The 21,727-nt window shown below is 57.9% G+C and overlaps 1 protein-coding gene across 16 annotated transcripts in view; it reads left to right on the forward strand.

The window, feature by feature from the left end:
• Nucleotides 1–21,727, forward strand: part of ADCY7 (adenylate cyclase 7) — a 65,281-nt gene that overhangs the window by 24,338 nt on the left and 19,216 nt on the right. For 7 of the 16 annotated variants that reach the window (XM_077132389.1, XM_077132392.1, XM_077132386.1 and 4 more), the window contains 9 exons: nucleotides 8,335–8,718; nucleotides 10,064–10,267; nucleotides 11,467–11,628; nucleotides 12,351–12,500; nucleotides 15,033–15,181; nucleotides 16,362–16,473; nucleotides 19,715–19,842; nucleotides 20,681–20,839; nucleotides 20,995–21,127. In XM_077132389.1, coding sequence (XP_076988504.1) covers nucleotides 8,548–8,718; nucleotides 10,064–10,267; nucleotides 11,467–11,628; nucleotides 12,351–12,500; nucleotides 15,033–15,181; nucleotides 16,362–16,473; nucleotides 19,715–19,842; nucleotides 20,681–20,839; nucleotides 20,995–21,127 — 1,368 coding nt within the window. In that variant the 5' untranslated portion in view covers nucleotides 8,335–8,547. Of the gene's footprint in view, nucleotides 1–105; nucleotides 128–1,488; nucleotides 4,137–5,053; nucleotides 5,195–5,994; nucleotides 6,106–8,334; nucleotides 8,719–10,063; nucleotides 10,268–11,466; nucleotides 11,629–12,350; nucleotides 12,501–15,032; nucleotides 15,182–16,361; nucleotides 16,474–19,714; nucleotides 19,843–20,680; nucleotides 20,840–20,994; nucleotides 21,128–21,727 lie in introns of those variants that run through there. The other 9 variants (XM_077132396.1, XM_077132380.1, XM_077132384.1 and 6 more) reach the window with 6 other exon arrangements.

Raw genomic sequence — 21,727 nt, forward strand, 5'->3', positions numbered from 1 at the left:
AACCTCTTTCCTGATGTTTAAGAGCTCTTTTTATTGCCTTTACTGTAAACTCTGTTCATATCCTTCTCCAATTTTTCTGTTGATCTTTTTCTTTTTGATTTATAGGAACTCTTTACATGTGAGAGAGGTAAGCTTCTTGTGGTATGAATCACGAATGTTTCCATAATCTGTTACCTGACTTTTGATTTTGTTTTGATGGCTTTTACTATGCAGTAAATTGTTTTGTTTTTCCTATAATTGAACTTACCAATCTTTTCTTTATGGCTTTTGGATTTTGTGGCAGGCTATAAGACCTTATCTACTACAACTGATGTGAAAATTCTCTCATGATTTCTTGCTCTCTTTGAAAAGAATCCAGATATGAATTATGAGTCCAGCTTCCTCTGTCTCCACTGCATTATGCTGCCTCTTTTAATAGGCTACTAACAGTGTAGGAATGAAGACTCAAATGTTTATCCTTCCTGTCCTGTGCCAAGACAGCCGCTATTCCTGTTTATTTATAAACAGGTCTGTGAAACTGGCCTCTTCTCCCACCTCCCACCCCCATTCATCAAGAGTCTTGCCATCACCATTGAACCTACTGCCTGGGTGGCCAGGCCAGAACTAAGAGGCAGGAGCTGCCCTGATTGGGGCCCTAGGCAAAGCTGAAGTCAGTGGGAGCCCCACTGTCCTGCTCTCCTGGGCACGACTTCCCCTTTCTCTTCTTCCTTATCAAGACAAAGGGATTAGAGAAGTGTTCAGTGTAGGCGTGAAAGTATTTCCATTCTAAAGAGGGAACTGAGTGGGGGGGAGGGGCATGCTTAAAGAATGAATCACTAATGGTGGAATTGCAGGCAAGAGTGGAGAAAAGATATTAATATGCCTTCTGTTGACTGGTTAGTCAATTAATAAGCACCGTTACATGAAAATCCACTGTGTGCAGAGACCCAGCAGACATGCCCCCCACCGAGGGACACTTGGACTTTTGGGAAGTTGTGGCTTACTGCTTGGCACACAGAAGGCGTTTAGTGTACATCTGTTGAAGAAGTGAATACATGAGTCCTTCTCAAGATGAATAAATGAATGGGTGAACTCTTCCCAGGCAGTCATTAACCATCATTAGAACTGGCATAATAGCAGACCTATTTAAATAATGTGTTTGCATTTTAAAGGAGAGACTGAGCAGGAAAATGCTTAACTCAAAGGAATGACATGGAAGGGAGAATTTCAGGCTCCAAAGAACAACTCCCTACCCCTTAGAATTAGCACCCGGGCTCTCCCCTTCCAGTTTTTTTATTCAGTCTTATCCTTTTCATTTTATGATTCAGGTCCAGAGCTGGGCCTCAGAGATCTGTTCTTTTTAATTAAAAAATTTTTTTTCTTAAAATACCAAAAATCACCAAAAAAACATAAATATTCATAACTTTTGATCATTCCATTCTACATATATAATCAGTAATTCACAATATCATCACATAGTTGCATATTCATCATCATGATCATTTCTTGGAATATTTTCATCTATTCAGAAAAAGAAATAAAAAGAAAACAGAAAAAAATTCATGCATACCATACCCCCACCCCTCCCCCTCCCCGATCACCAGCATTTCACTCTAAATTTATTTTAACATTTGTTCCCCCTATTATTCATCTTTTTTCCATATGTTTTACTCATCTGTTAATAAGGTAGATAAAAGGAGCATCAGACACAAGGTTTTCACAATCACACAGTCACGTTGTGAAAGCTGTATCATTATACAATCATCTTCAAGAAACATGGCTACTGGAACACAGCTCCACATTTTCAGGCATTTCCCTCCAGCCTCTCCACTACATCTTGACTAACAAGGTGATATCTATTTATGGCGTAAGAAGAACCTCCAGGATAACCTCTTGACTCTGTTTGGAATCTCTCAGCCAAACTGACACTTTATTTTGTCTCATTTCACTCTTCCCCCTTTTGGTCGAGAAGGTTTTCTCAATCCCTTGATGCTGAGTCTCAGCTCATTCCAGGATTTCTGTCCCATGTTGCCAGGAAGGTCCACATCCCTGGGAGTCATGTCCCACGTAGCCAGGGGGTGGGCAGTGAGTTTGCTTGTTGTGTTGGTTGGAGAGAGAGGCCACATCTGAGCAACAAAAGAGGTTCTCTTGGGGGTGACTCTTAGGCCTAATTTTAAGTAGGCTTGACCTGTCCTTTGTGGGGTTAAGTTTCATATGGATAAATCCCAAGATTGGGGGCTCACCCTATAGCTTTGGTTGTCTGCACTGCTTGTGAGAATATCAAGAATTCAACTTGGGGAAGTTGAATTTTCCCCCTTTCTCATCATAGCCTGAAGGGGACTTTGCAAATACTTTTTTATTCACTGTTCAAATCACTCTGGGGTTTATCGGGGCATCACTCTGAACAAACCAACAAAATCTCATGTCCTACTCAAGGTTCCATATACTCATTGTGTTCAATTAAGCTGTCTACATAAGTTATATTAGGAAATGCACTAGTCAAAATATAAATTTTGTACCAAATAAACATTTTTGCTTTACTCTCACACATAAGTTAAAATTTTAAAAATATTAATTACCATCTATTTTCAGCACCCTGCAGTAGTGACATTCCTTTGTTCTTCCTCATGTAAAAACATTTTTAACATTTGTACATTTAGTCACTATTTTTATACACTCTAGGCATTCCTAGATTATACCAGCTCTGTCTTTATCGTCTAAGAGATCTGTTCTAACTGCTCCTTTCCAAGAGGGAAAACTGAGGTCTAGATTGGCCAAGGGACTTGCCAGGGTCTCAGAGCAGGTTGGGGCCAGAACTGGGACTGAAATGCAGATCTCTGGACTCTAAGACTGATGGACAGCCTGCGATCCTGAGGGATGTGTGGCGGAGTCAGCCTGGAGGGAGCATAAGGCTGGCTGGGGGCTCACACCCAGTGGAGAACTCTGGCTTTTGCCCCTACTGGGGAGGCTGAGGAGCACCAGGTGATGGGAAGCTGGCATAGAGGGTGCTGGAGCAGGCCTGCTTGCTTCACTTAGACCCCACCCTTGGGCTATAGTTTTATAGGGCTTTCATAGCTCTGGGTACCAAGCCTTCCTTCTGGGCTCATTTGTTGGTTAAGTGTGGCTCGTCATTTGTCATAACCTGGGCAGGTAGTTTGGGCATCAGCACTCCAGCTTACCAATGAGGATGCTGGGGCTGGAGTGTGCGGCCAGTGAGTAGCAGAGCCAGGATTTGAACCCAGGTCTCCTTGCTCTCAGGCCAGGTGTTCCTGGGTCTGAACTGGGCTTCTGGGGAGAGAATGGAAGGCTGGAAGGCATTTCCTGTTCTGAGAGAGACCTTGTCTTCATCTTCTGCTATTGGCCTCCCTCTCATCACCAAATCTGCCCTGCTTGCTTTTCTCCTCCTGTCTCCCTGCTTCAGGGTTCCAGCTGGCTGGATCATTCATTCATTTGTTCTTTGATCATTCATTCATTCATTCTGCAAGCATTCACACAGATGAACAAATCCTATCAACAATTTGGGATTGCTGACAAGTGGGAATGCTGAGCTGAAGTTGGGAAATCCTCCTAAGTAGGTGACATTTGAGGGGCCTTGAAGGGTGAATGGGACTGCCGGGAGAGGCGGCGTGGGAGGAAAGTCTGGTCCCAGCCTGAGCAAAGGTGGAGGCTGAGGGTTGCTGGACTCAGGAAGTGAGGGATGGGGAAGGGAGGCCAGTGGGGGAGGCTGGGCTTGGGATGGAGACTTCAGATGCCAGCTTTCCTGGGTGCCCCTCTGTGCCAGGCCTCTACCAGGCAGAGCAGCCACTGGCATTGCCTTCTCATAGTTTGGTGTCACCTGAGGGAGATGGCATTAACAGGGACTTCCTTGGCAATTGATAGCTCCGCCTGTGACCCAGCCCACTGAGAGAGTTGAGAGCCAGTGGCCTGGGAGGTGAGATCGTGCTTGTGGGTTTCCTGCTGCTGCAGTGTGGTTGTGCACGTGGGCCCCAGGGGCCTGTAGGGGCCTCTTCTCTCCCCTCTTAGGGCCTCCCAGCACCCCCCCCATCCCCACCCCCAGGCCCCCACTTCCCCTTTCTGAGGCCACCAGGACTTCTGGCCTGCTGGGGCTGGGCCAGAGAAAATGAAGCCAGACTGGGGTTCCTGCCAGCACCATTGGGGTGAGGAAGTGGGTCTCCCATCTGTGTCTGTCTGTGCCTCCCTGGGACAGCCGGGGTGGTCTAGAGCATGCTCCCCCCAGGGGGTGTCCACGGGCTGAGGGTACAGTCAGATCTGCTGTTCTGTGGCGTAGGGTTTCCTAAGTACTCCTGAGGGCCCAGCCCTATGGCTGGAATATGGTGTCCTCCAACACCTATTTCCAGTGACTTTTCAGGCTGGTGAATTTGGGCCCATCAACTGGGATTTGGCAAGGAGAAAACAGTCCTGCCTCGGCCACAGGGAAGGGAGAGGAAGGTGTGTGTGGATAGCTCTGAGGACTTCCTGGAAGAGGAGGCCCTCCTGGATCTTGCTAGCTGAGAGAAGGCTCCCTGGGGTGAACTCCTGACCTTGCTCCCCGCACCCCAGCCCTGTAAGGCCCCTTACCCTTTAGTCCACTGGGCCTTGTTGGGGGAAAGGACAGGTAGAGGGCGTCCTTTTAAGCTGCTGTGTGCTCTGTGAATATCAGTGCCATGTGGAGGATGGGCAGGACAAGGGGCGGATTCCACATGGCCTGCATTCAAATCCCGACCCTCCCTTTTACTAGCTGTGTGACATCGAGTAAGTGGCTGAATCTCCCTGTGCCTATGTTTCCATATCCATAAAATGGGAGCACTAGACATACCCACCTGCAGGGCAGGTGTGCCGATTTACTGATCACAGCACCAGGCATGCAGTGAGCCTGTCCACAGACCCTGGGCCCACAGGGGGCTCAGAGCCTGCCGGGATTGCTTGTGGGCAGCAAGACTGACATTGCTGGTATCCATTTCTGCCTAAGGTTTGGGCATTTTAATTCCTCCACCAAGGCTTCTGGAGAGGATGCCGGGAGCTCCCCTGTCACCCCAGCTTCCTGTATCCCTGAGCTTCCTTCTTCCTGCCCCAGGTCCTCTGCAGTCTTGCTGGGCGTGGATGGTGGAGCCCGGGACACACACAGGTGACAGAGGGGTGAACAGGCGTGCCCGTGTCCTGGCCCCGTCCCTGCCAGGACTGACTGCATCTGCAGGGGCTCCGGCTTACCTGCGAGGTCAGTGGGGCCCCTCTCACTGACTCTAGACCCAGCAAGGGGACGCGAGGGCTCCCTGGATACAGCGAAGTAGGGCAGAAGGCTTGACATGGAACTTGGGACTCTTGGTTGCAAGTGACAGAAACTCCGACTGGCTTAAACCCGAAAGGGGCATGGGTTGTCCCATGTAATTAAAATTACATGGAGGCTGCTCAAACTTCAGGCGGGGTTAGATAGGGGGGCTCAGGTGGTGTTCGCAGGCCTCTGACTCTCGCCAGTCCTCCATACTGGTCTCATGCTCAGGTGGGCTTTCTCTTTGTGGTGACATAGGTGGCTGTTAGCAGGCCACCAGCGACAGAGAGTGCCCTATCCCATGTGTCAGCAGAAGTCCAGAAGACGGTTCTCACTGGGCTGCCTACCCCTGGGCCCTGGGAGAGACCATGCTGATTATCCAGGCCGGGGTCGGGTGGCCCTGGGGACTGAGAGTGGGGGCAGGGACATGGACTGGCATAAACAAGAAGCACCGTCTATCCCTGCTAGACCCTCATGAGCCACTGGCTGCGTGCCCTGCCCCCCATCGGGGTGGTGTGAGGTGTGAATGACTTTCCCAAGTGCACCTCCCCTACCATTGGTGGTTTTGGAGTTTAGAGAGAATCAGTGGGGGAGGGCAGAGTGACAGTGAGGCAGGTCTTGGCTTGACCTAAGGTAGACCTTTTGCATAGCCAAAAGTGCACAGTGATGGACAAGACTGCCCTGAGAGGTGGTGAGGTCCCTGTCACTGAGGCATGCAAGCTGAGGCTACAAGGCCATTTGTTATCTAGGGACCTCAGAGGAGCCCTCCTGCTCACAATTGAGAGCAGAACAAACGATTGGAGAGGGTAAGGAAGGGAACTCCAAGAGGAGCTGGCCTGTCTGTGGGATGCCCATGAATGGTAGGTTCCTGGGCCGTGTCTCCAGGGTGAAATGTGAAGTCTTCTCTGCCTCCCACCCCCCATCCCCCCACCTCACAGCTCTGCCTTGCCTCTCCCGGCTTATTCTGTCCCTCAGTGGGCCAAAGTCCCAGTGCCCCTTGCTGCCCATTGTCCATCTTCATTCCTGCCCACCGTTGCCCCGGAGGTGGCCTACTTAGATCCCTGAGAAGAGTGTTTACCGGGCCTGGTTTCCACAGGCTGTGGGAGCCTCTAGACAGTTCCCCTCTTCCTGCCAGGCTCAGCTGGGCTCTGTGACTAGAAGGGCAGGTTGGACACCTGGGGTGGGGGGGGATTCAAAGATGACACATGGGGTGTGTGTGTCTGTGCACGTGTGTGTGTGTGCTTCTGCCTGAGCTGGGCCCTGTTGAGCTGCCTGGCAAGTAAGTCCTGGGTGCCTGCAGCTCTGGTCTAAGGACGGGGCAGCTTCTGGGAGCTGCCTTGGGCTCCTTGGGGTTTGGGGTCTCTCAGTCTGGCTTTCCTGTGCTCTGGGGTCCTGAATCAGGCCAGAAGGGCAGGCAGTGTTGCTGTTTGTGTACTCCTGGCATCTGGCTCAGTTTCCTAGGAACTGCTGCTGGAAGGAACTCAGTGGGGAAACCTTGCTCCTTTCAGCGAGACAGTGAGGCCAGGGCTGGCAAGCACTGATTTGAGAGGCAAGCAGACCTGAGTTTGAATCCCATCCCTTCCACTTACCAGCCCAGCTGTGTGACCTTAGGCAGCCACTTTGTGTCTCTGGGCCTCAGCTCAGCATCTGTAACATGGCCATCCCACCATGACCTAGCAGGGCCTGAAGGTGAGAGCAGATGTATGTTTGGGTGCCTCTCGTGGGCTGTGCATAGGAGCTGCTGCTGCTCTTATTACTGCAAAGAGCTGCTTCAGAGGTGCCCGGTGAGGGGTCTACTCAGGACACACACATCTTGTTTTGCAAACCCCATGGCACAGGGTTAGTGTCCAGTAAATGCCTCTTGGGGGATAAAGCCTGGTTAGTTAAGGTTTAGAGGTAGTCAACTAGTATGCCGAGTCACTCTCAGTTTTTCAGTTAGCTGCCAATATTTCAAAATCAGAGTATTTCACATAGGAATCAGATTCGTAGCTTGTCCAAGCAGTTTGGACTCTGCAAACGCAGATTCAACCCCTGTAGGTTGCCCCTGGTTAAATCAGGTGCCCGGGGCTGTGGGAGCAGAGGGAGCCAGGCCCTGACAAGTGGCCCCTCCCTCCACCCCCAAATACGTAGCTTTTCTGTTTTGTTCCTGGGGCTTGTGGTAAGGGGATGGGGAGCTCCCAGGACAAGTGGCACCTCAGGGACCTCTCAGCAGTGGGCATTCACTGGGGTGCTTTGCTGGGCCCCTGGGCCTCTCCGTATTCTCCTCTTCTCCCTTTGAGGGCTTCAGCCTCGTCCAGCCACCTTCTCTCTGGATTGCTTTTCTTTCACGGCTTCTGCCAGCAGTCACTTCATGGCTACCCTGAGCCTCCCTGCCCTTTGTCCCCTGCCCCTTCATTCTCTTATCTGTCTTGATTCTGATCTTGAGGCAGGGCTGGAGGCCACTGGGGACCTGGGATGCCTGGCTTGGGGCTGCTCCCTTAACACCAGGTTCAAAGGACATAGCAGCTGCCCCAAGCCCTGATCACTATGTCTAAGGATTGCACTTTTTTTTTTTTTTTTTTTGGTATAACTCTTGTGGAACATTCTTACTTTGAGGACCAGGAACTCCAGGGAGAGGCAGCCAGCCTGCAGGATGTGTAGCAGGTCTGGCACCATGGGTGTCAATGAATGGGCAACTGAATGAACGGTGCTGGGGAAAGAGGGAGCCATCTCCAGCCTAGGGTCTGCTCCCAACTTGGTCACACAGGGTCCATTTTATTTTTAGTAACAGGCATCCTAGAAGGTGTGAGATGATGTCTCCTTTTGTTTTGAATTTTATTTTTAACTGATTTAAATCCAATTTTAAATAGCCACATCTGGCTTGTGTTTACACTAGGACAGTGCGGCTCTAGAAGGAAACACAGGGGACTTGCTTCGTAACCTTGGGGTGGGCAGAGTTTCTGTAAACAGGACATATAAGGTGGGTTAGGGTTAGGTGGGAAAAACTGGACCCAGTGCTCTGAGGTCTGGGCTCAGCTCTCCCCTGATGCCGGCCATTCTCCGGCTTGGCCGCTTGAGGTCAAACCCCGGGCCTGCTTGTGTCTCTGCAGAGCTGAGGACCCTGCCCGTCTGACTAGTCTGGCAGGGATGCGGAGGAAGATGCCAGCAACGCTGTGAGCAAGGGGGCTGCGTCCCAGCCTGGCTGGTCGGCCTCGGAGGAGCCCACGGCCCAGGCCTGCCGGGGAGGACGTCGGCAGACAGATGCCCCTGGGGCCTCAGGGTCCCCCCAGTGGACTGGCTGGCGGGCTGGCCACCAGCGGAGGATGCCAGCCAAGGGGCGCTACTTCCTCAACGAGGACGAGGGGGGTCCGGCCCAGGATGCACTGTATGAGAAGTACCGGCTCACCAGCCAGCACGGGCCACTGCTGCTCACGCTACTGCTGGTGGCAGTCATGGCCTGCGTGGCCCTCATTGGCATTGCCTTTGCCCACTGGGTGAGTGGGTGGGCTGCGGGGACCTCTCATACTTTGTGAGGCCTCAGGCAAGCTGTGGTCCCCTCTGAGCCCCAGTTTCCTCCTCTGTTAATGTCCTGGGCTGTATCTAGGTTGCTGAGGGTCGGAGCTGTTTTAATTCCGAAGCCTGGGTTGGTTTGGATATTGTACTGATTTGGCCCAATAGGTTACCCTCAGTGTTCTCCACTGTTCAGCTCGGCTGTGTGGAAGGCCTGGGTCATTGCTGACCTGTGTGCGGCTGCCTCCCTTCCTGTGCCATGGCAGACAGCATTCATCAATCCCCACACTCCTTCTCAGGGAACCTGACCTGGGCCTCAGAATCCTTCTTGACACAGCGACTCAGGCAGCCGCTGACCCAGGTCTTGCCCCGCTACAGCCACTGGCTACTTATGACCCTTGGGCACTTGAAATAAGGCTAACATGACTGAGGAAATGAATTTTTACTTTACTTGTAATTAACGTGAATTTAATTTTAAATAGCTACTTCTGGCTAGTGGCTACTGTATCGTACAGCAGAGTTTTAGAAGAAGATGGCAGAGAGCACAGGATGTTAACAGGGGCAGGTGTGGGTGTGTGTAAAGGGTCCAGCACCCTGTGGGTGTCCTCTCAGAGCTGCCTGTGTCTCTGTGGGTAAAGACCCTAGGACATTTGTTTTGTCATTCAGCAAACAGTTACTGAGTACATATTGTGTGCCAGGCCCCGGGGCAGCCTCAGCCCTCATGGAGTTTAGGATCTACTTGGTAAAGCAGACCCTTTAGCAAGCAGAACCTACTGGCTATTGTCCCTGTGGCACAGTCTTCTTTCCTTCCCCTGGCTACCATGCTCAGGCTCCGCCCTGTCTGGGATGCCTTTTTTCATCTTTCCCTCATAAACCTCTGCTCATGCTTTAAGAGTCAGGGTCACCTCTTCCAGGAAGCTTTCCAAGGCTTCTCTGCCTGTGGGTAAGCCTGTACTCATAAACCCCGATTGTATCTGTCACTTGTAGGTATACACAGAGCACCCTGGGAGCTCAGAGGAGAGGGAGTCTGCCTCTGCCTGGTGGGGAGGGCTGGGGTGAGGGTGGGGCAGTGACAGCATCACAGGTCTGGGTTGTGCAGGGTACTTTGAGTTCCTAAGGAGACTGAGCAAGGCTTCTCTTGAAGAGGCAAAGGCACAGATGAACGCCTGGTGGTAAGAACGAAACCTGTGCTTTGAGGGAGCATAGATTTTGCCACGTGGAGGCAGCCAGAAGTGATGTTGGGCAGGGCTAATCCGGGCAGGCTCCCTGGAGGAGGGGGCACCTGCTGGGGAGAACAGTGGCATCGCTGTGTCTGTCTTCCCTACTTAGGACCCCTCCGGCCGGCAGGCTGTGCTGGTGACGGCGTTCCTGACCCTTGCTGTGTTCGTCGCTCTGTACGTGCTGGTGTATGCCGAGTGTCCCGCCCGGCGGTGGCTGCGGGCCTGGGCACTTCTCATCTGGGGCTGCCTCCTGGCACTGGGCTATGTGCTGGTGTTCGACTCCTGGACAAAGGCGGCCTGTTCCTGGGAGCAGGTAAGGGTGGGGGCCCTGGTGGCACTGTCCCTCTACCTGTGCTCCTGACACTCTCTGGGTGTCAGCTCCCTTCTGGAGAATGGCTCCTGCATCCAGTTGGCAGCCAAGGGCCTTCTGTGTCCAAAGCCCTGGGTCTGTGACTTGGGCTGGGACCTGGCTGACCGTGTCCTCTTGTTATCTGCGCTGATGGGGGCGAGGGGGGAAGAGCCGCCGGTTGGGTGCCTGGCTGTGGTATTTTGGGGTAGACCCTTGATTGATTGGAAGTGACTGGACCCCAGCTCACATGGAAAAAGAGGTCTGCTTGGCTTATGTGCCAGGAAAGGCTGAGGGCTCAGTCCTGGGCCTCAGAACCTGACTCCTCTTGCCCTATTTTCCAACTCTGCTCTCCTCCATGCTGCCTCATTTCAGGCAGTCTGTCTCAACATGGGGGACAGAAATGGGTGCCAGCAGCTCCAGGCTACCCACATGGAAACTTGGTGCCTTCCCTCTGCCCCCCATTCCCGAAAACAATAGCCCTTTCTTAACCAGCATCACAACCAGGCTTGGGTGCATTGGCCTGGCCTGGCCCATTCTCCCTTGCCAAGGGACAGCAGCCTCTGACCGGCAGGCCAGGCCACGTGACTGGACTTTTGCTGGGGTAGGGTTAACCACACAGGCTGAAATGTCAGCAGGGAGAGGAGCGACCCCACAGGAAAGTGCGGGTGGTGTTCCTGGAAGGGGCAGGTGCAGAAACAGGTGGGAGAGCCCCGTGGCCCTGAGCTGCTGGAGGGCAGGGGGCCTGTGCAGCGGAAGTGGCAGGCCAGCTGGCCTTCCCACCGTCGCTCCTGATCCTGCCCAGGGACAGCCATGCAGCTGTGGGCACCAGGTCGGGGACGCTCGCGCCCGGGGAGGCTCAGCTTTGGCACTGATGCCAAATTCGCATGGGGGGCACTGAACAAGGCTGAGGGGGGCTGGACCGAGAGCCCTGGTCTGGTGTGTTCTTGTTCCGTGGTGTCCGTCCCTGCCGCCACATTGTGGGGTAGGGGTGGGGTGCCGGGCCCCGTCCTGAGGGTGGAGGGCACAGGTCAGTCCCGGCTGGTTGTTGAAGGGCTCGGGGTTCGGTTTGCTGGCCGGTCGTCAGCGCCCAGTTCCCGTTGGCGGGGGTCCCGCCCTGCCCCTGACGCGGCCCCGCTCCGCCCCTGACGCGGCCCCGCCCCCAGGTGCCCTTCTTCCTGTTCATCGTCTTCGTCGTGTACACACTGCTGCCCTTCAGCATGCAGGGCGCCGTCGCCGCGGGCATCGTCTCCACCGCCTCCCACCTCCTGGTGCTCAGCCTGCTGATGGGGGCTTTCACGGCGCCCAGCGCCACGGTGGGGCTGCAGGTAAGGGGTGGGCTCCGGCCTCGGGGCAGCAGGTGGCGGGGCCTCTGGGCACCCTGGGCTCCGGGTGGGCGAATTGGGCCTCAGATGTCTCGGAGCAGCATTTCGGGATGGTTGGCCCGAGAGCCCCGGGAAGGCCCCGGGCAGGGATCCTGCCTTTTCTTTGCCGGCTTAGGTCCCCTGGAGGCTCTTCCCTCCTCCCCTGGTCCAGTGCCCTGTTGTGGGGTGAGGCGCCCCAGGTCTCTGCCTCTTTCCTGAACCCCCACCCTGACAGGGCCGGGGGTGCCTCCTGGGACAGGCTTTCTGTGTTTGTGTTACGTGAGGTGAACCTTTTATCAATACCTTGTGGTGATTTAGAGAGGTGCCTTTCCCCAGCCAGCCTGGGTGCCAGGTCTGGGGCGGCTGGGTGCTGTGCCCCGTGCGTGCTCTTGGTGTTCCCTTTGGGCTCCGGGTGCTGTGGGGTTTGGTGCCACATCTGCTGCCCCAGGAAGGACGGCTTCTCTCGTCCCTGGTGCCCCCGCCCACCCGGGCCAAGCAGGGTGGATGTGGGGAAGGGGCCTGATGTCTGCTCCAGTGGTCCTGGTGTCTCACTAGGAGAACAGCCCCTGGCTGGGCCTCAGTTTCCCCTCCTGCCTCAGGAAGGGGTGATAGCTTGAGAAGTAGGGGTCAGGGAAGGGGAGGGCTGACCTGGACCAGGCTGGATGCTGAGCCCGGCCGCCCCGCAGCTGCTGGCCTACGCCACCGTCTTCCTGTGCGGGAACCTCACGGGCGCCTTCCACAAGCACCAGATGCAGGACGCCGCCCGCGACCTCTTCACCTACACCGTGAAGTGCACCCAGATCCGGCGCAAGCTGCGCATCGAGAAGCGTCAGCAGGTAGGGTCGCCTCCCCAGAGCAGGTAGGGCCCCCCTCCCCGGAGCAGGTAGGGCCCCCCCCAGAGCAGGTAGGGCCCCCCTCCCCAGAGCAGGTAGGGCCCCCCTCCCCAGAGCAGGTAGGGCCCCCCTCCCCAGAGCAGGTAGGCCCCCCTCCCCGGAGCAGGTAGGCCCCCCTCCCCGGAGCAGGTAGGGCCCCCCTCCCTAGAGCAGGTAGGGCCCCCCTCCCCAGAGCAGGTAGGGGCCCCCCTCCCCAGAGCAGGTAGGGCCCCCCTCCCCAGAGCAGGTAGGGGCCCCCCTCCCCAGAGCAGGTAGGGCCCCCCTCCCCAGAGCAGGTAGGGCCCCCCTCCCCAGAGCAGGTAGGGGCCCCCCTCCCCAGAGCAGGTAGGGCCCCCCTCCCCAGAGCAGGTAGGGTCGCCTCCCCAGAGCAGGTAGGGCCCCCCTCCCAAGAGCAGGTAGGGCCCCCCTCCCCGGAGCAGGTAGGGCCCCCCTCCCCAGAGCAGGTAGGGCCCCCCTCCCCAGAGCAGGTAGGGCCCCCCTCCCCAGAGCAGGTAGGGTCGCCTCCCCAGAGCAGGTAGGGCCCCCCTCCCAAGAGCAGGTAGGGCCCCCCTCCCCGGAGCAGGTAGGGCCCCCCTCCCCGGAGCAGGTAGGGTCCCCCTCCCCAGAGCAGGTAGGGCCCCCCTCCCCAGAGCAGGTAGGGCCCCCTCCCCAGAGCAGGTAGGGGCCCCCCTCCCCAGAGCAGGTAGGGGCCCCCCTCCCCAGAGCAGGTAGGGCCCCCCTCCCTAGAGCAGGTAGGGCCCCCCTCCCCAGAGCAGGTAGGGGCCCCCCTCCCCAGAGCAGGTAGGGCCCCCCTCCCCAGAGCAGGTAGGGCCCCCCTCCCCAGAGCAGGTAGGGCCCCCCTCCCCAGAGCAGGTAGGGGCCCCCCTCCCCAGAGCAGGTAGGGCCCCCCTCCCCAGAGCAGGTAGGGTCGCCTCCCCAGAGCAGGTAGGGCCCCCCTCCCACGAGCAGGTAGGGCCCCCCTCCCCGGAGCAGGTAGGGCCCCCCTCCCCAGAGCAGGTAGGGCCCCCCTCCCCAGAGCAGGTAGGGCCCCCCTCCCCGGAGCAGGTAGGGCCCCCCTCCCCGGAGCAGGTAGGGTCCCCCTCCCCAGAGCAGGTAGGGCCCCCCTCCCCAGAGCAGGTAGGGCCCCCCTCCCCAGAGCAGGTAGGGTCGCCTCCCCAGAGCAGGTAGGGCCCCCCTCCCAAGAGCAGGTAGGGCCCCCCTCCCCGGAGCAGGTAGGGCCCCCCTCCCCAGAGCAGGTAGGGTCCCCCTCCCCAGAGCAGGTAGGGCCCCCCTCCCCAGAGCAGGTAGGGCCCCCCTCCCCAGAGCAGGTAGGCCCCCCTCCCCAGAGCAGGTAGGGCCCCCCTCCCCAGAGCAGGTAGGGCCCCCCTCCCCAGAGCAGGTAGGGTCGCCTCCCCAGAGCAGGTAGGGCCCCCCTCCCAAGAGCAGGTAGGGCCCCCCTCCCCGGAGCAGGTAGGGCCCCCCTCCCCAGAGCAGGTAGGGCCCCCCTCCCCAGAGCAGGTAGGGTCGCCTCCCCAGAGCAGGTAGGGCCCCCCTCCCAAGAGCAGGTAGGGTCCCCCTCCCCAGAGCAGGTAGGGCCCCCCTCCCCAGAGCAGGTAGGGCCCCCCTCCCCAGAGCAGGTAGGGTCGCCTCCCCAGAGCAGGTAGGGCCCCCCTCCCAAGAGCAGGTAGGGCCCCCCTCCCCGGAGCAGGTAGGGCCCCCCTCCCCAGAGCAGGTAGGGCCCCCCTCCCCAGAGCAGGTAGGGTCGCCTCCCCGGAGCAGGTAGGGCCCCCCTCCCCGGAGCAGGTAGGGCCCCCCTCCCCAGAGCAGGTAGGGGCCCCCCTCCCCAGAGCAGGTAGGGCCCCCCTCCCCAGAGCAGGTAGGGCCCCCCTCCCCAGAGCAGGTAGGGTCGCCTCCCCGGAGCAGGTAGGGCCCCCCTCCCCAGAGCAGGTAGGGCCCCCCTCCCCAGAGCAGGTAGGGTCGCCTCCCCGGAGCAGGTAGGGCCCCCCTCCCCGGAGCAGGTAGGGCCCCCCTCCCCAGAGCAGGTAGGGTCGCCTCCCCGGAGCAGGTAGGGCCCCCCTCCCCGGAGCAGGTAGGGCCCCCCTCCCCGGAGCAGGTAGGGCCCGCCTCCCTGAAGTCACAGCCTGGCCCTGACCCAGGCCTCCCTCATCTGTCTCGCAGGCCCCAGGCCCTCTCCATGCCCCCCACAGCCCTGTTGTCTCCACTACAATCCATTTGTCCCCATGCCTCCCCACAGTCCCCCATGTCCCCTTCAACCCTCATGTCCCACAGACCCCCACTCCCACAGCCCCTGTGCCCCCCATATCCCCTCCCATACCCCTGAGACCCCATGACCCCATAGCTCCCAGCCTCAGGGGGGTGGCAGCACATAGGCCAGCAGAGCCAGAGGGCCATGTAGGCAACGTGGGCAGGGAGAGTGGAGGCCGAGTTGGCTGGGCCTGAGGACTGATGCCACCTGCCTGCCCCCCCTGTACCCAGGAGAACCTGCTGCTGTCGGTGCTGCCGGCCCACATCTCCATGGGCATGAAGCTGGCCATCATCGAGAGGCTTAAGGAACGGGGCGACCGCCGCTACATGCCGGACAACAACTTCCACAGTCTCTACGTGAAGCGGCACCAGAACGTCAGGTGAGCACCGGGGCAGCACGTGTATGGGCAGCACTCCCGGCCACGGGCAGTGCGTGTGGAGGCTGTGCCCTCTAGGGCAGCCACCTCCAGGGCCGTGCGTGTGTGGGCACTGTCCCCCTGGACTGGGTCCATGACCTCTCAGCCCTGGGGCAGGTGACCTCCCTGACCTACAGGAGGGTCAGACTCTAGTCCACATAGGGCCTGGGCAGAGGGGCAGAGACCTGGCTCATCATGGCTTTCCGTGGCCCCTCCCTGGGCCTCAGTCTGTTTGCTTTCCGAGGAGGTGGGAGCAGATCAGGGTCCTTAAATCTGGGCCATCGGGTTGGTGCTAGGGGAGATCCAGGAGCCCCCTGAAGTTGCAAAACTGTGTGAGCAAACATGATTGTTGGGAGGAAAAGGGTCTCTACCCATCAGATGATTCTCAAAGGGATGCATACCCCCCACCCACCTCCAGAAGGAAGTGCCCCACACCACACACACCGGGCACATGACTGCCAAGTACCTCCCCAACCTCACCTGTTGTGGCTGATTTAAAGGGGTTGCAGAATCTTACTGTGCATGTAAGTTGTGGATCCTGCACTCTCCCACCTAACCGTCTCCAAAGCGTGGGCATTATCCCTGGGCTGTGTGCCACCCAGGAGCTTGCAGGTGCAAGCGACAGCTCTGGCTTCCAGCGAGTCTCAACCTCCCTGACTCTCAGTTTGCCCACCTGTAGAATAGGATCCAGAGTGGCATGAGGACTAGATTGTGTTGTATGCGGCATGGCGTTTGGCTTCAGAGAGCCTGGCTTCACACCTTGCCAGTGGTGTTTGTTCTCAAGTCTGTGCTTAAGGTGGAAATCCTTGGAAAGGAGAAGAGTTTCTGTTGTCAGACCACTGCCTGTAAGAGTGCCAGTCAGCCCTCTGCAGCAACTGGGGGACTTTGGAGGTTTGAAAGGGCACTGCCTGCTCTGGGGGTTGCTCTAGTTTGCTTTAATGCTAAGCCTCTGGCACTTTGATTCATCTTTGTGGCCAGAGGCTACTGTCCCTTCCTGTGAAGGCTGATGGGGCCGAGGTGGGACCAAGGTGGGTGAGGCCCTTGGCCCAGGGTTAGTGGGTACTCAGGGGCTCTGAATGGTCCCTTGGACCCCTGCTGCCCTGTCTTTCTGGCTCTGACCCTCCTGCTGCCCCCTACCCTCCAGCATCCTCTATGCAGACATCGTGGGCTTCACGCGGCTGGCCAGCGACTGCTCCCCCAAGGAGCTGGTGGTGGTGCTCAACGAGCTGTTTGGCAAGTTTGACCAGATCGCCAAGGTGAGCCCCTGGCCATCCTCCTGCCTATCCTGGTGCCACACCCATCCCCACTCTTGACTGTGAAGTCAGACAGGCACCCCAACCCCGCTGTGTCCATAGGGGTGTCATGTGCCCAGCACTGAGCTGGAATTGGGACAGGGAGGCCTGGGCTGAATTTTAGCATTCGGTTGGAAAATGCTTCTAAGAGCTTGGCATTTGCCAGGTGGAGGGTGCATGGTGGCCAAGGCAGCCAGAGTCCTGCCCCATCCCAGAGTGAGAGGGCTGGTGGGTGAGAATGACGGCACTCCTGGGGCTGTGGGAACTCCAGGATGGTTCCACAAGGCTGCTTGGAGGAGGCAATGGCTCTTTCCTCTGTATGGAGGCCAGCAGCCTTGGCTCACCTGGAGCCTGGGAGAACTGCTGAATGCCGGACCTTTCCCAGACCTCCCAAATCAGGCTTGGCCTTTTGACAGGATCCCAAGTGAATTGTGTGCACAGTAAAGCTTGAAAAACCTAAAAAGAAGCTTGAAGGGTGAAGAGGAAAGGGAACAGTGTTCTGAGTAGAGGGAACAGCACATGCTAAAGTCCAGAATATAGAGAAAGCTTGATGTGTCCATGGAAGGACATCATCTGTGGCTCAGATAGGGTGAAAAGGGGTTAAGGTCATGAGGGGCAGGTGTGCAAGGACTCGAGGGCTGAGAAAATAGGTGGGAACTTGACCTGAGGACACTTGTCATGGACGGTGCCAAGCAGGGGAGGGAAACTGGGCAAGGAGGGGCTCCAGAGTACAGCTAAGTGGGGAGGGATCTGGCAACCAGATAGGGCTTGCCTGGGGTCTCATTTACTGCCTGTTTTGTTCTCATGAGTAGCACTCAGATCTAGTGTGTGTGTGTTTGTGTTGTGGGGGTACTAAGTCATTTATTACTCACAAATGCATCCTGAGACTTGCTAAGTACCAGGCTCTGAGCTAGGAGGTCTTGGGCCTGCCCTCACGAGACTGCTGCCATGTGCTTTGAAGGGGGTCAGGGGACCAGGGGGACCTGTGTAGTCCAGTCTGAGGTATCAGGCAGGCATCTTGGAAGAGGTGGCAGCCAAGTAGAAACTGAAGACTAGGATCTAGGGCAGTGGCTCTCTGTCCTGGCTACACATTTGAACTGCATGGGGAGCTTAAATAAAGCACCATCAGCGTTTTTAAGAGCCCCCTACAGGTGAGTCCCTGTGGAGAGGATCACTAGTCTAGATCTTGGTGAGAGGCAAGTTGAGGTCCCGCTACGGAGAACCTTTTCTTGTTCAGAGTTACTCAGCCCTAGGAGGGGTTTTCTCAGCAGTGGTGAGCTCCCTGTTGCAGGGGGTAACCAAATTGTGGCAGAACCCCACATGGTGTGGAAAGGTGTGCTGCCCTGGGCGTAGGGTCCTGGGCAACTCAGAGGTCTGGCTGGAGCCTTCCTTCCTTCCTTCAGGAGCTGTTTGACTTCTCCTGACCCAGCAGGTGGGACCCCCAGCGATTAGGCTATATGTGGGGTAGGGGCCTGGGTCAGGCACAGCTGGTCCTTTCCGTGCTGTGATGCTCGAGGACCTGCCTCCCCTCTTGTACACAGTCTCCCTCCCCTTCTGGTCAGCCCAGGTAAGCAGCCCCATGCAGGTGGGGAAAGAGAGGCCGTGGCAGGTGCTGGCCTCCCAGCTGCAGTGCCCAGGGCTGGTCCCAGCCTCTTCTACCAGCAACCAGATTCCAGAATTGTCACTTCCCCCGAGAGCCGGGGCCTATAGAGATGCTGCCGCAATTTGCCCAGGTTGTGGCAGAGACACAGTGAATCTGTCTGCTGCAGAGGAGAGCCTCCTGAGGAGTGTGACCTCCCGCCAGGCTTTCCCTGGCTCACAGGTCCCTTGGTGGGGAGCTGGGGCTGGGCACGGAGTATAGACCTGAGGGCAGCTGGAGCCCTGAGCCCGTCTCTGGGCCCTCTCCAAGCCTCTTGCTGCTTTTGAGGAAAGCTGCTGTCCTCCTATCTCTCTGGCCACTCAGAACTCAGCTTGTGCCAGACAGTCCAGCAGTAAACAATTTGGCACACACTCAGCTAGGGAAACTGGAGGAGGGTTTAGCAAAGGATTATTCATGAAGGTGTGAGCAGCTTCAGGGAGCCTCCTGGGAGGGATGATGTCACACTCAGGTCAGTGTGGCTGGACAATACACCAGGCCTGAAGAGGCATGGAACCTGGGGTCAGAGAGATACCTTTATTCCCCGAGTGAGCCTGCAGGAAGGCACTGGGCCCCATTGCCTCCTTCCCGCCAGAGGCCAGGGCAGTCTGTTCATGTGCCCACAAGGTCGGTGGACTGGGGGTCGGGGTGGAAAGTGGGATCAGAGGGTCAAAGCAGAGGTCTGGTTCCTTCTTCGGATTCCCTAAAACTCTACCCTGAGCCTTGGTATGTGTGGCTGCCTCTCTGAGGCCTTACCAAGGATCTCCTTGGCAGCAGCACAACCTCTGCTGGAACCTTAGCCCTCCTGGGCCTCCCCTTCCCATTTCCCCATGTGGCCCTGCCTCACTTTTCTCTGACTCTTCTCTCCCCATCCCTGTCTTTCTTCTGCTCCCCTCTAGCTCCCACACCCACCCAGCAGCATAACCCTCCCTTGGGGTACCTTGTACCAGCTGACCTCTTGCTTTACGGGCCCCACTGCCTCTCTGCCCTCCTCTCGCCCCACTTGCTCCACTTCAGCCATCGGCTGCCTTGCTGTTTCTCAAGCCCTCTCTTCCTCCAGGGACTGGCACGGCTGCTTCCTTAGTTTGTTTGGTCTTTGCTCAAATGTCACCCTCTCCAAAGAGAACTTCTTTTCCCTTCCTGTGCCTCATTTTTCTCCTCAGCACTTAGCACCTTTAGGCATACTGTAGATTTTATCTATCTTCTGTAGTGTCCAACTCACCCAACAGCACGTGAGCTCTGCAGTTGAAGGGCTTTTGTTCACTGCTGTGTCCCAGTGCCTGGCCCTGGACTGGGCACTCAGTAGAGGCTTAAACATTGCTTGGGCAGATGAAACAGAGGCAGACCCTCACCCTCAGAGGCACTCAGGTGGCTGACCTGAGTAACACTTCTCGCCCTTGCTGCTTGGTTGGGGGCTCTTCCCGGAGAGCCCCCTGTGTTCTTGATGCTCCCAGCTGGTGGCTGGGAACCCAGGAGGTGGCCCTTGGCCTGGAAAGAGCCTGGCTCAACCAGGGTGGGGAGTGGGTTCGGGCCAATGTGCGTGACCCCTGGTCCCTGCTGGTCCCACAGGCCAACGAGTGCATGCGGATCAAGATCTTGGGCGACTGCTACTACTGCGTGTCAGGCCTGCCTGTGTCCCTGCCCACCCATGCCCGGAACTGCGTGAAGATGGGGCTGGACATATGCGAGGCCATTAAGTAGGTGCTGTGGGCAGGCCTGGGGTGGTGGGTCCTGTCCCCGTGTTGGACCCCTTCTGCCTCCTGGGGTGTAGAAGGCAGGCAGGCAGGCATCACCCCTATTTTACAAATGGGGAAACTGAGGCTCAGTGGAGCTAAACAGCTTGCCTGGGTCACTCAGCCAGCCAGGAGGTCCAAACCCTCAGCGCCTCCTCCCTGGGCCCGCCTATGACAGGGCCCCAAGTCCCAGCAGAGGGTCTCAGAAGCTCAGAGCTGGGCAGCGTAAGGATGGGGCTGAGGGGCCCCGTTCCCCCCAAGGGCTGAGCCTTAGCGACAGCCGAGGGATTCGGGGCAGGCAACTCTCAGACTCAGGGTCTGACTCCAGGCTCCCTCTGCTTCCTGCTCCCCCCTGAAGACACCAGGGTTTGGGGACTGGCCCTCAGTGCTTCCTGGGTTCCCTCTGACATCCTGCTCCCAGTGGGGTCCTGTGGTGGTGGGAGGACAGGCAGGCTCGGCCAGACTGACCAGTGCTCGGGGCAGGGCCAGGTTGCAGGAAAGTCCACAGCTCCTGGGGGGGGGTTGAAGAGATTGCCAAGGCCTGTAGAGGGGCCTTTGAGTCCATGGTCCTGAGGTTTAGTGCCCAGGGGCAGTTGGAACTCCCCTCCAAAGCCAGCCTTTGGGTTCAGGGGTGGCCGCACCTGCCGCAGGCCAGCGAGCCGGGCCCCCTGCAGGAGGAGGCCGCGTTGGTGCAAGCGTGCTCCATCCTGTGGGTGCTGTGAGCCCTTCCTGTAGCTGAGGACCCCTGGCAGCCCGGCGGTGGGGTGGGGCGGGGCGGGCTGACCGGCCTCCTTTACTCCAGGCAGGTGCGGGAGGCCACGGGCGTGGACATCAGCATGCGCGTGGGCATCCACTCAGGGAATGTGCTCTGCGGCGTCATTGGCCTGCGCAAGTGGCAGTATGACGTGTGGTCCCATGATGTGTCCCTGGCCAACAGGATGGAGGCGGCCGGAGTCCCGGGGTGAGGCCTGGCTGGGCAGCGCAGGGTCGGAGGGCAGGGTGGGGCCTGCCTGGGGTCAAGGGGTGGGGATGGGGCTGGCCGTGCCCCCTGTGCCTCCGCATATGGGTGCCAGCCCTCCCTGGGTCCTGCGGCCCTGGCTGACTCGGTTTCCCCAGCCGGGTGCACATCACGGAGGCGACGCTGAACCACCTGGACAAGGCGTTTGACGTGGAGGATGGGCATGGGCAGCAGCGGGACCCCTACCTGAAGGAGATGAACATCCGCACCTACCTGGTCATCGACCCCCGGGTACGAGGGCTCAGAGCCTGCAGAGTCCCTGTCCCTGGGGCTTCGGACAGCCAAGGGAGAGTGTTTTCCCTGCACGTGGTGGTGGGGGGGGGGGGCGAGGCCTGCAGGAGGAGTGAGCTCCCCATCACTGTCGCTCAGTGTCCTTCTCTGTGAAATGGGAGCAAGATGTTGGCCTCATGAGGGGAGGGTGACAGCTCATCGGCACGCAGCTCTGACCACCGAGCTGGACGCATGTAAGCACGCGAGGTAGTCGCCACTAATTTATTTTCCACGAGGTGTTCTTAGTTCCCTCAATTTCCAAAAGACCCATTTTCAAGACACACCTTGGGGAAGCATCTTCTGGGGAAAGCCGGGGATGGCCAGGGAACCTCTGGGGGCCTGGACTCGGACCCACCGTGACTCCACTGGGCGGGCTGCTGCCTCCCCACTTCTGCGGACCCCACTCCTCCGGGGCCCTGTCTGGGCCGTTCCCCAGTGGCAGGCCAGGTGGGGTCAGCCTGGCCACCCCCCACCCCATACCAGCACAGGCCAGTCTTCTCCACCCCCGCGAGGCCAGTGTGTCTGGCGGCTGCTTGGTGAATCATCCTTGGGGCTCTCTCA

Source organism: Tamandua tetradactyla, chromosome 16 (genome assembly GCF_023851605.1).
Source record: "Tamandua tetradactyla isolate mTamTet1 chromosome 16, mTamTet1.pri, whole genome shotgun sequence".
Lineage (NCBI taxonomy): Eukaryota > Metazoa > Chordata > Mammalia > Pilosa > Myrmecophagidae > Tamandua > Tamandua tetradactyla.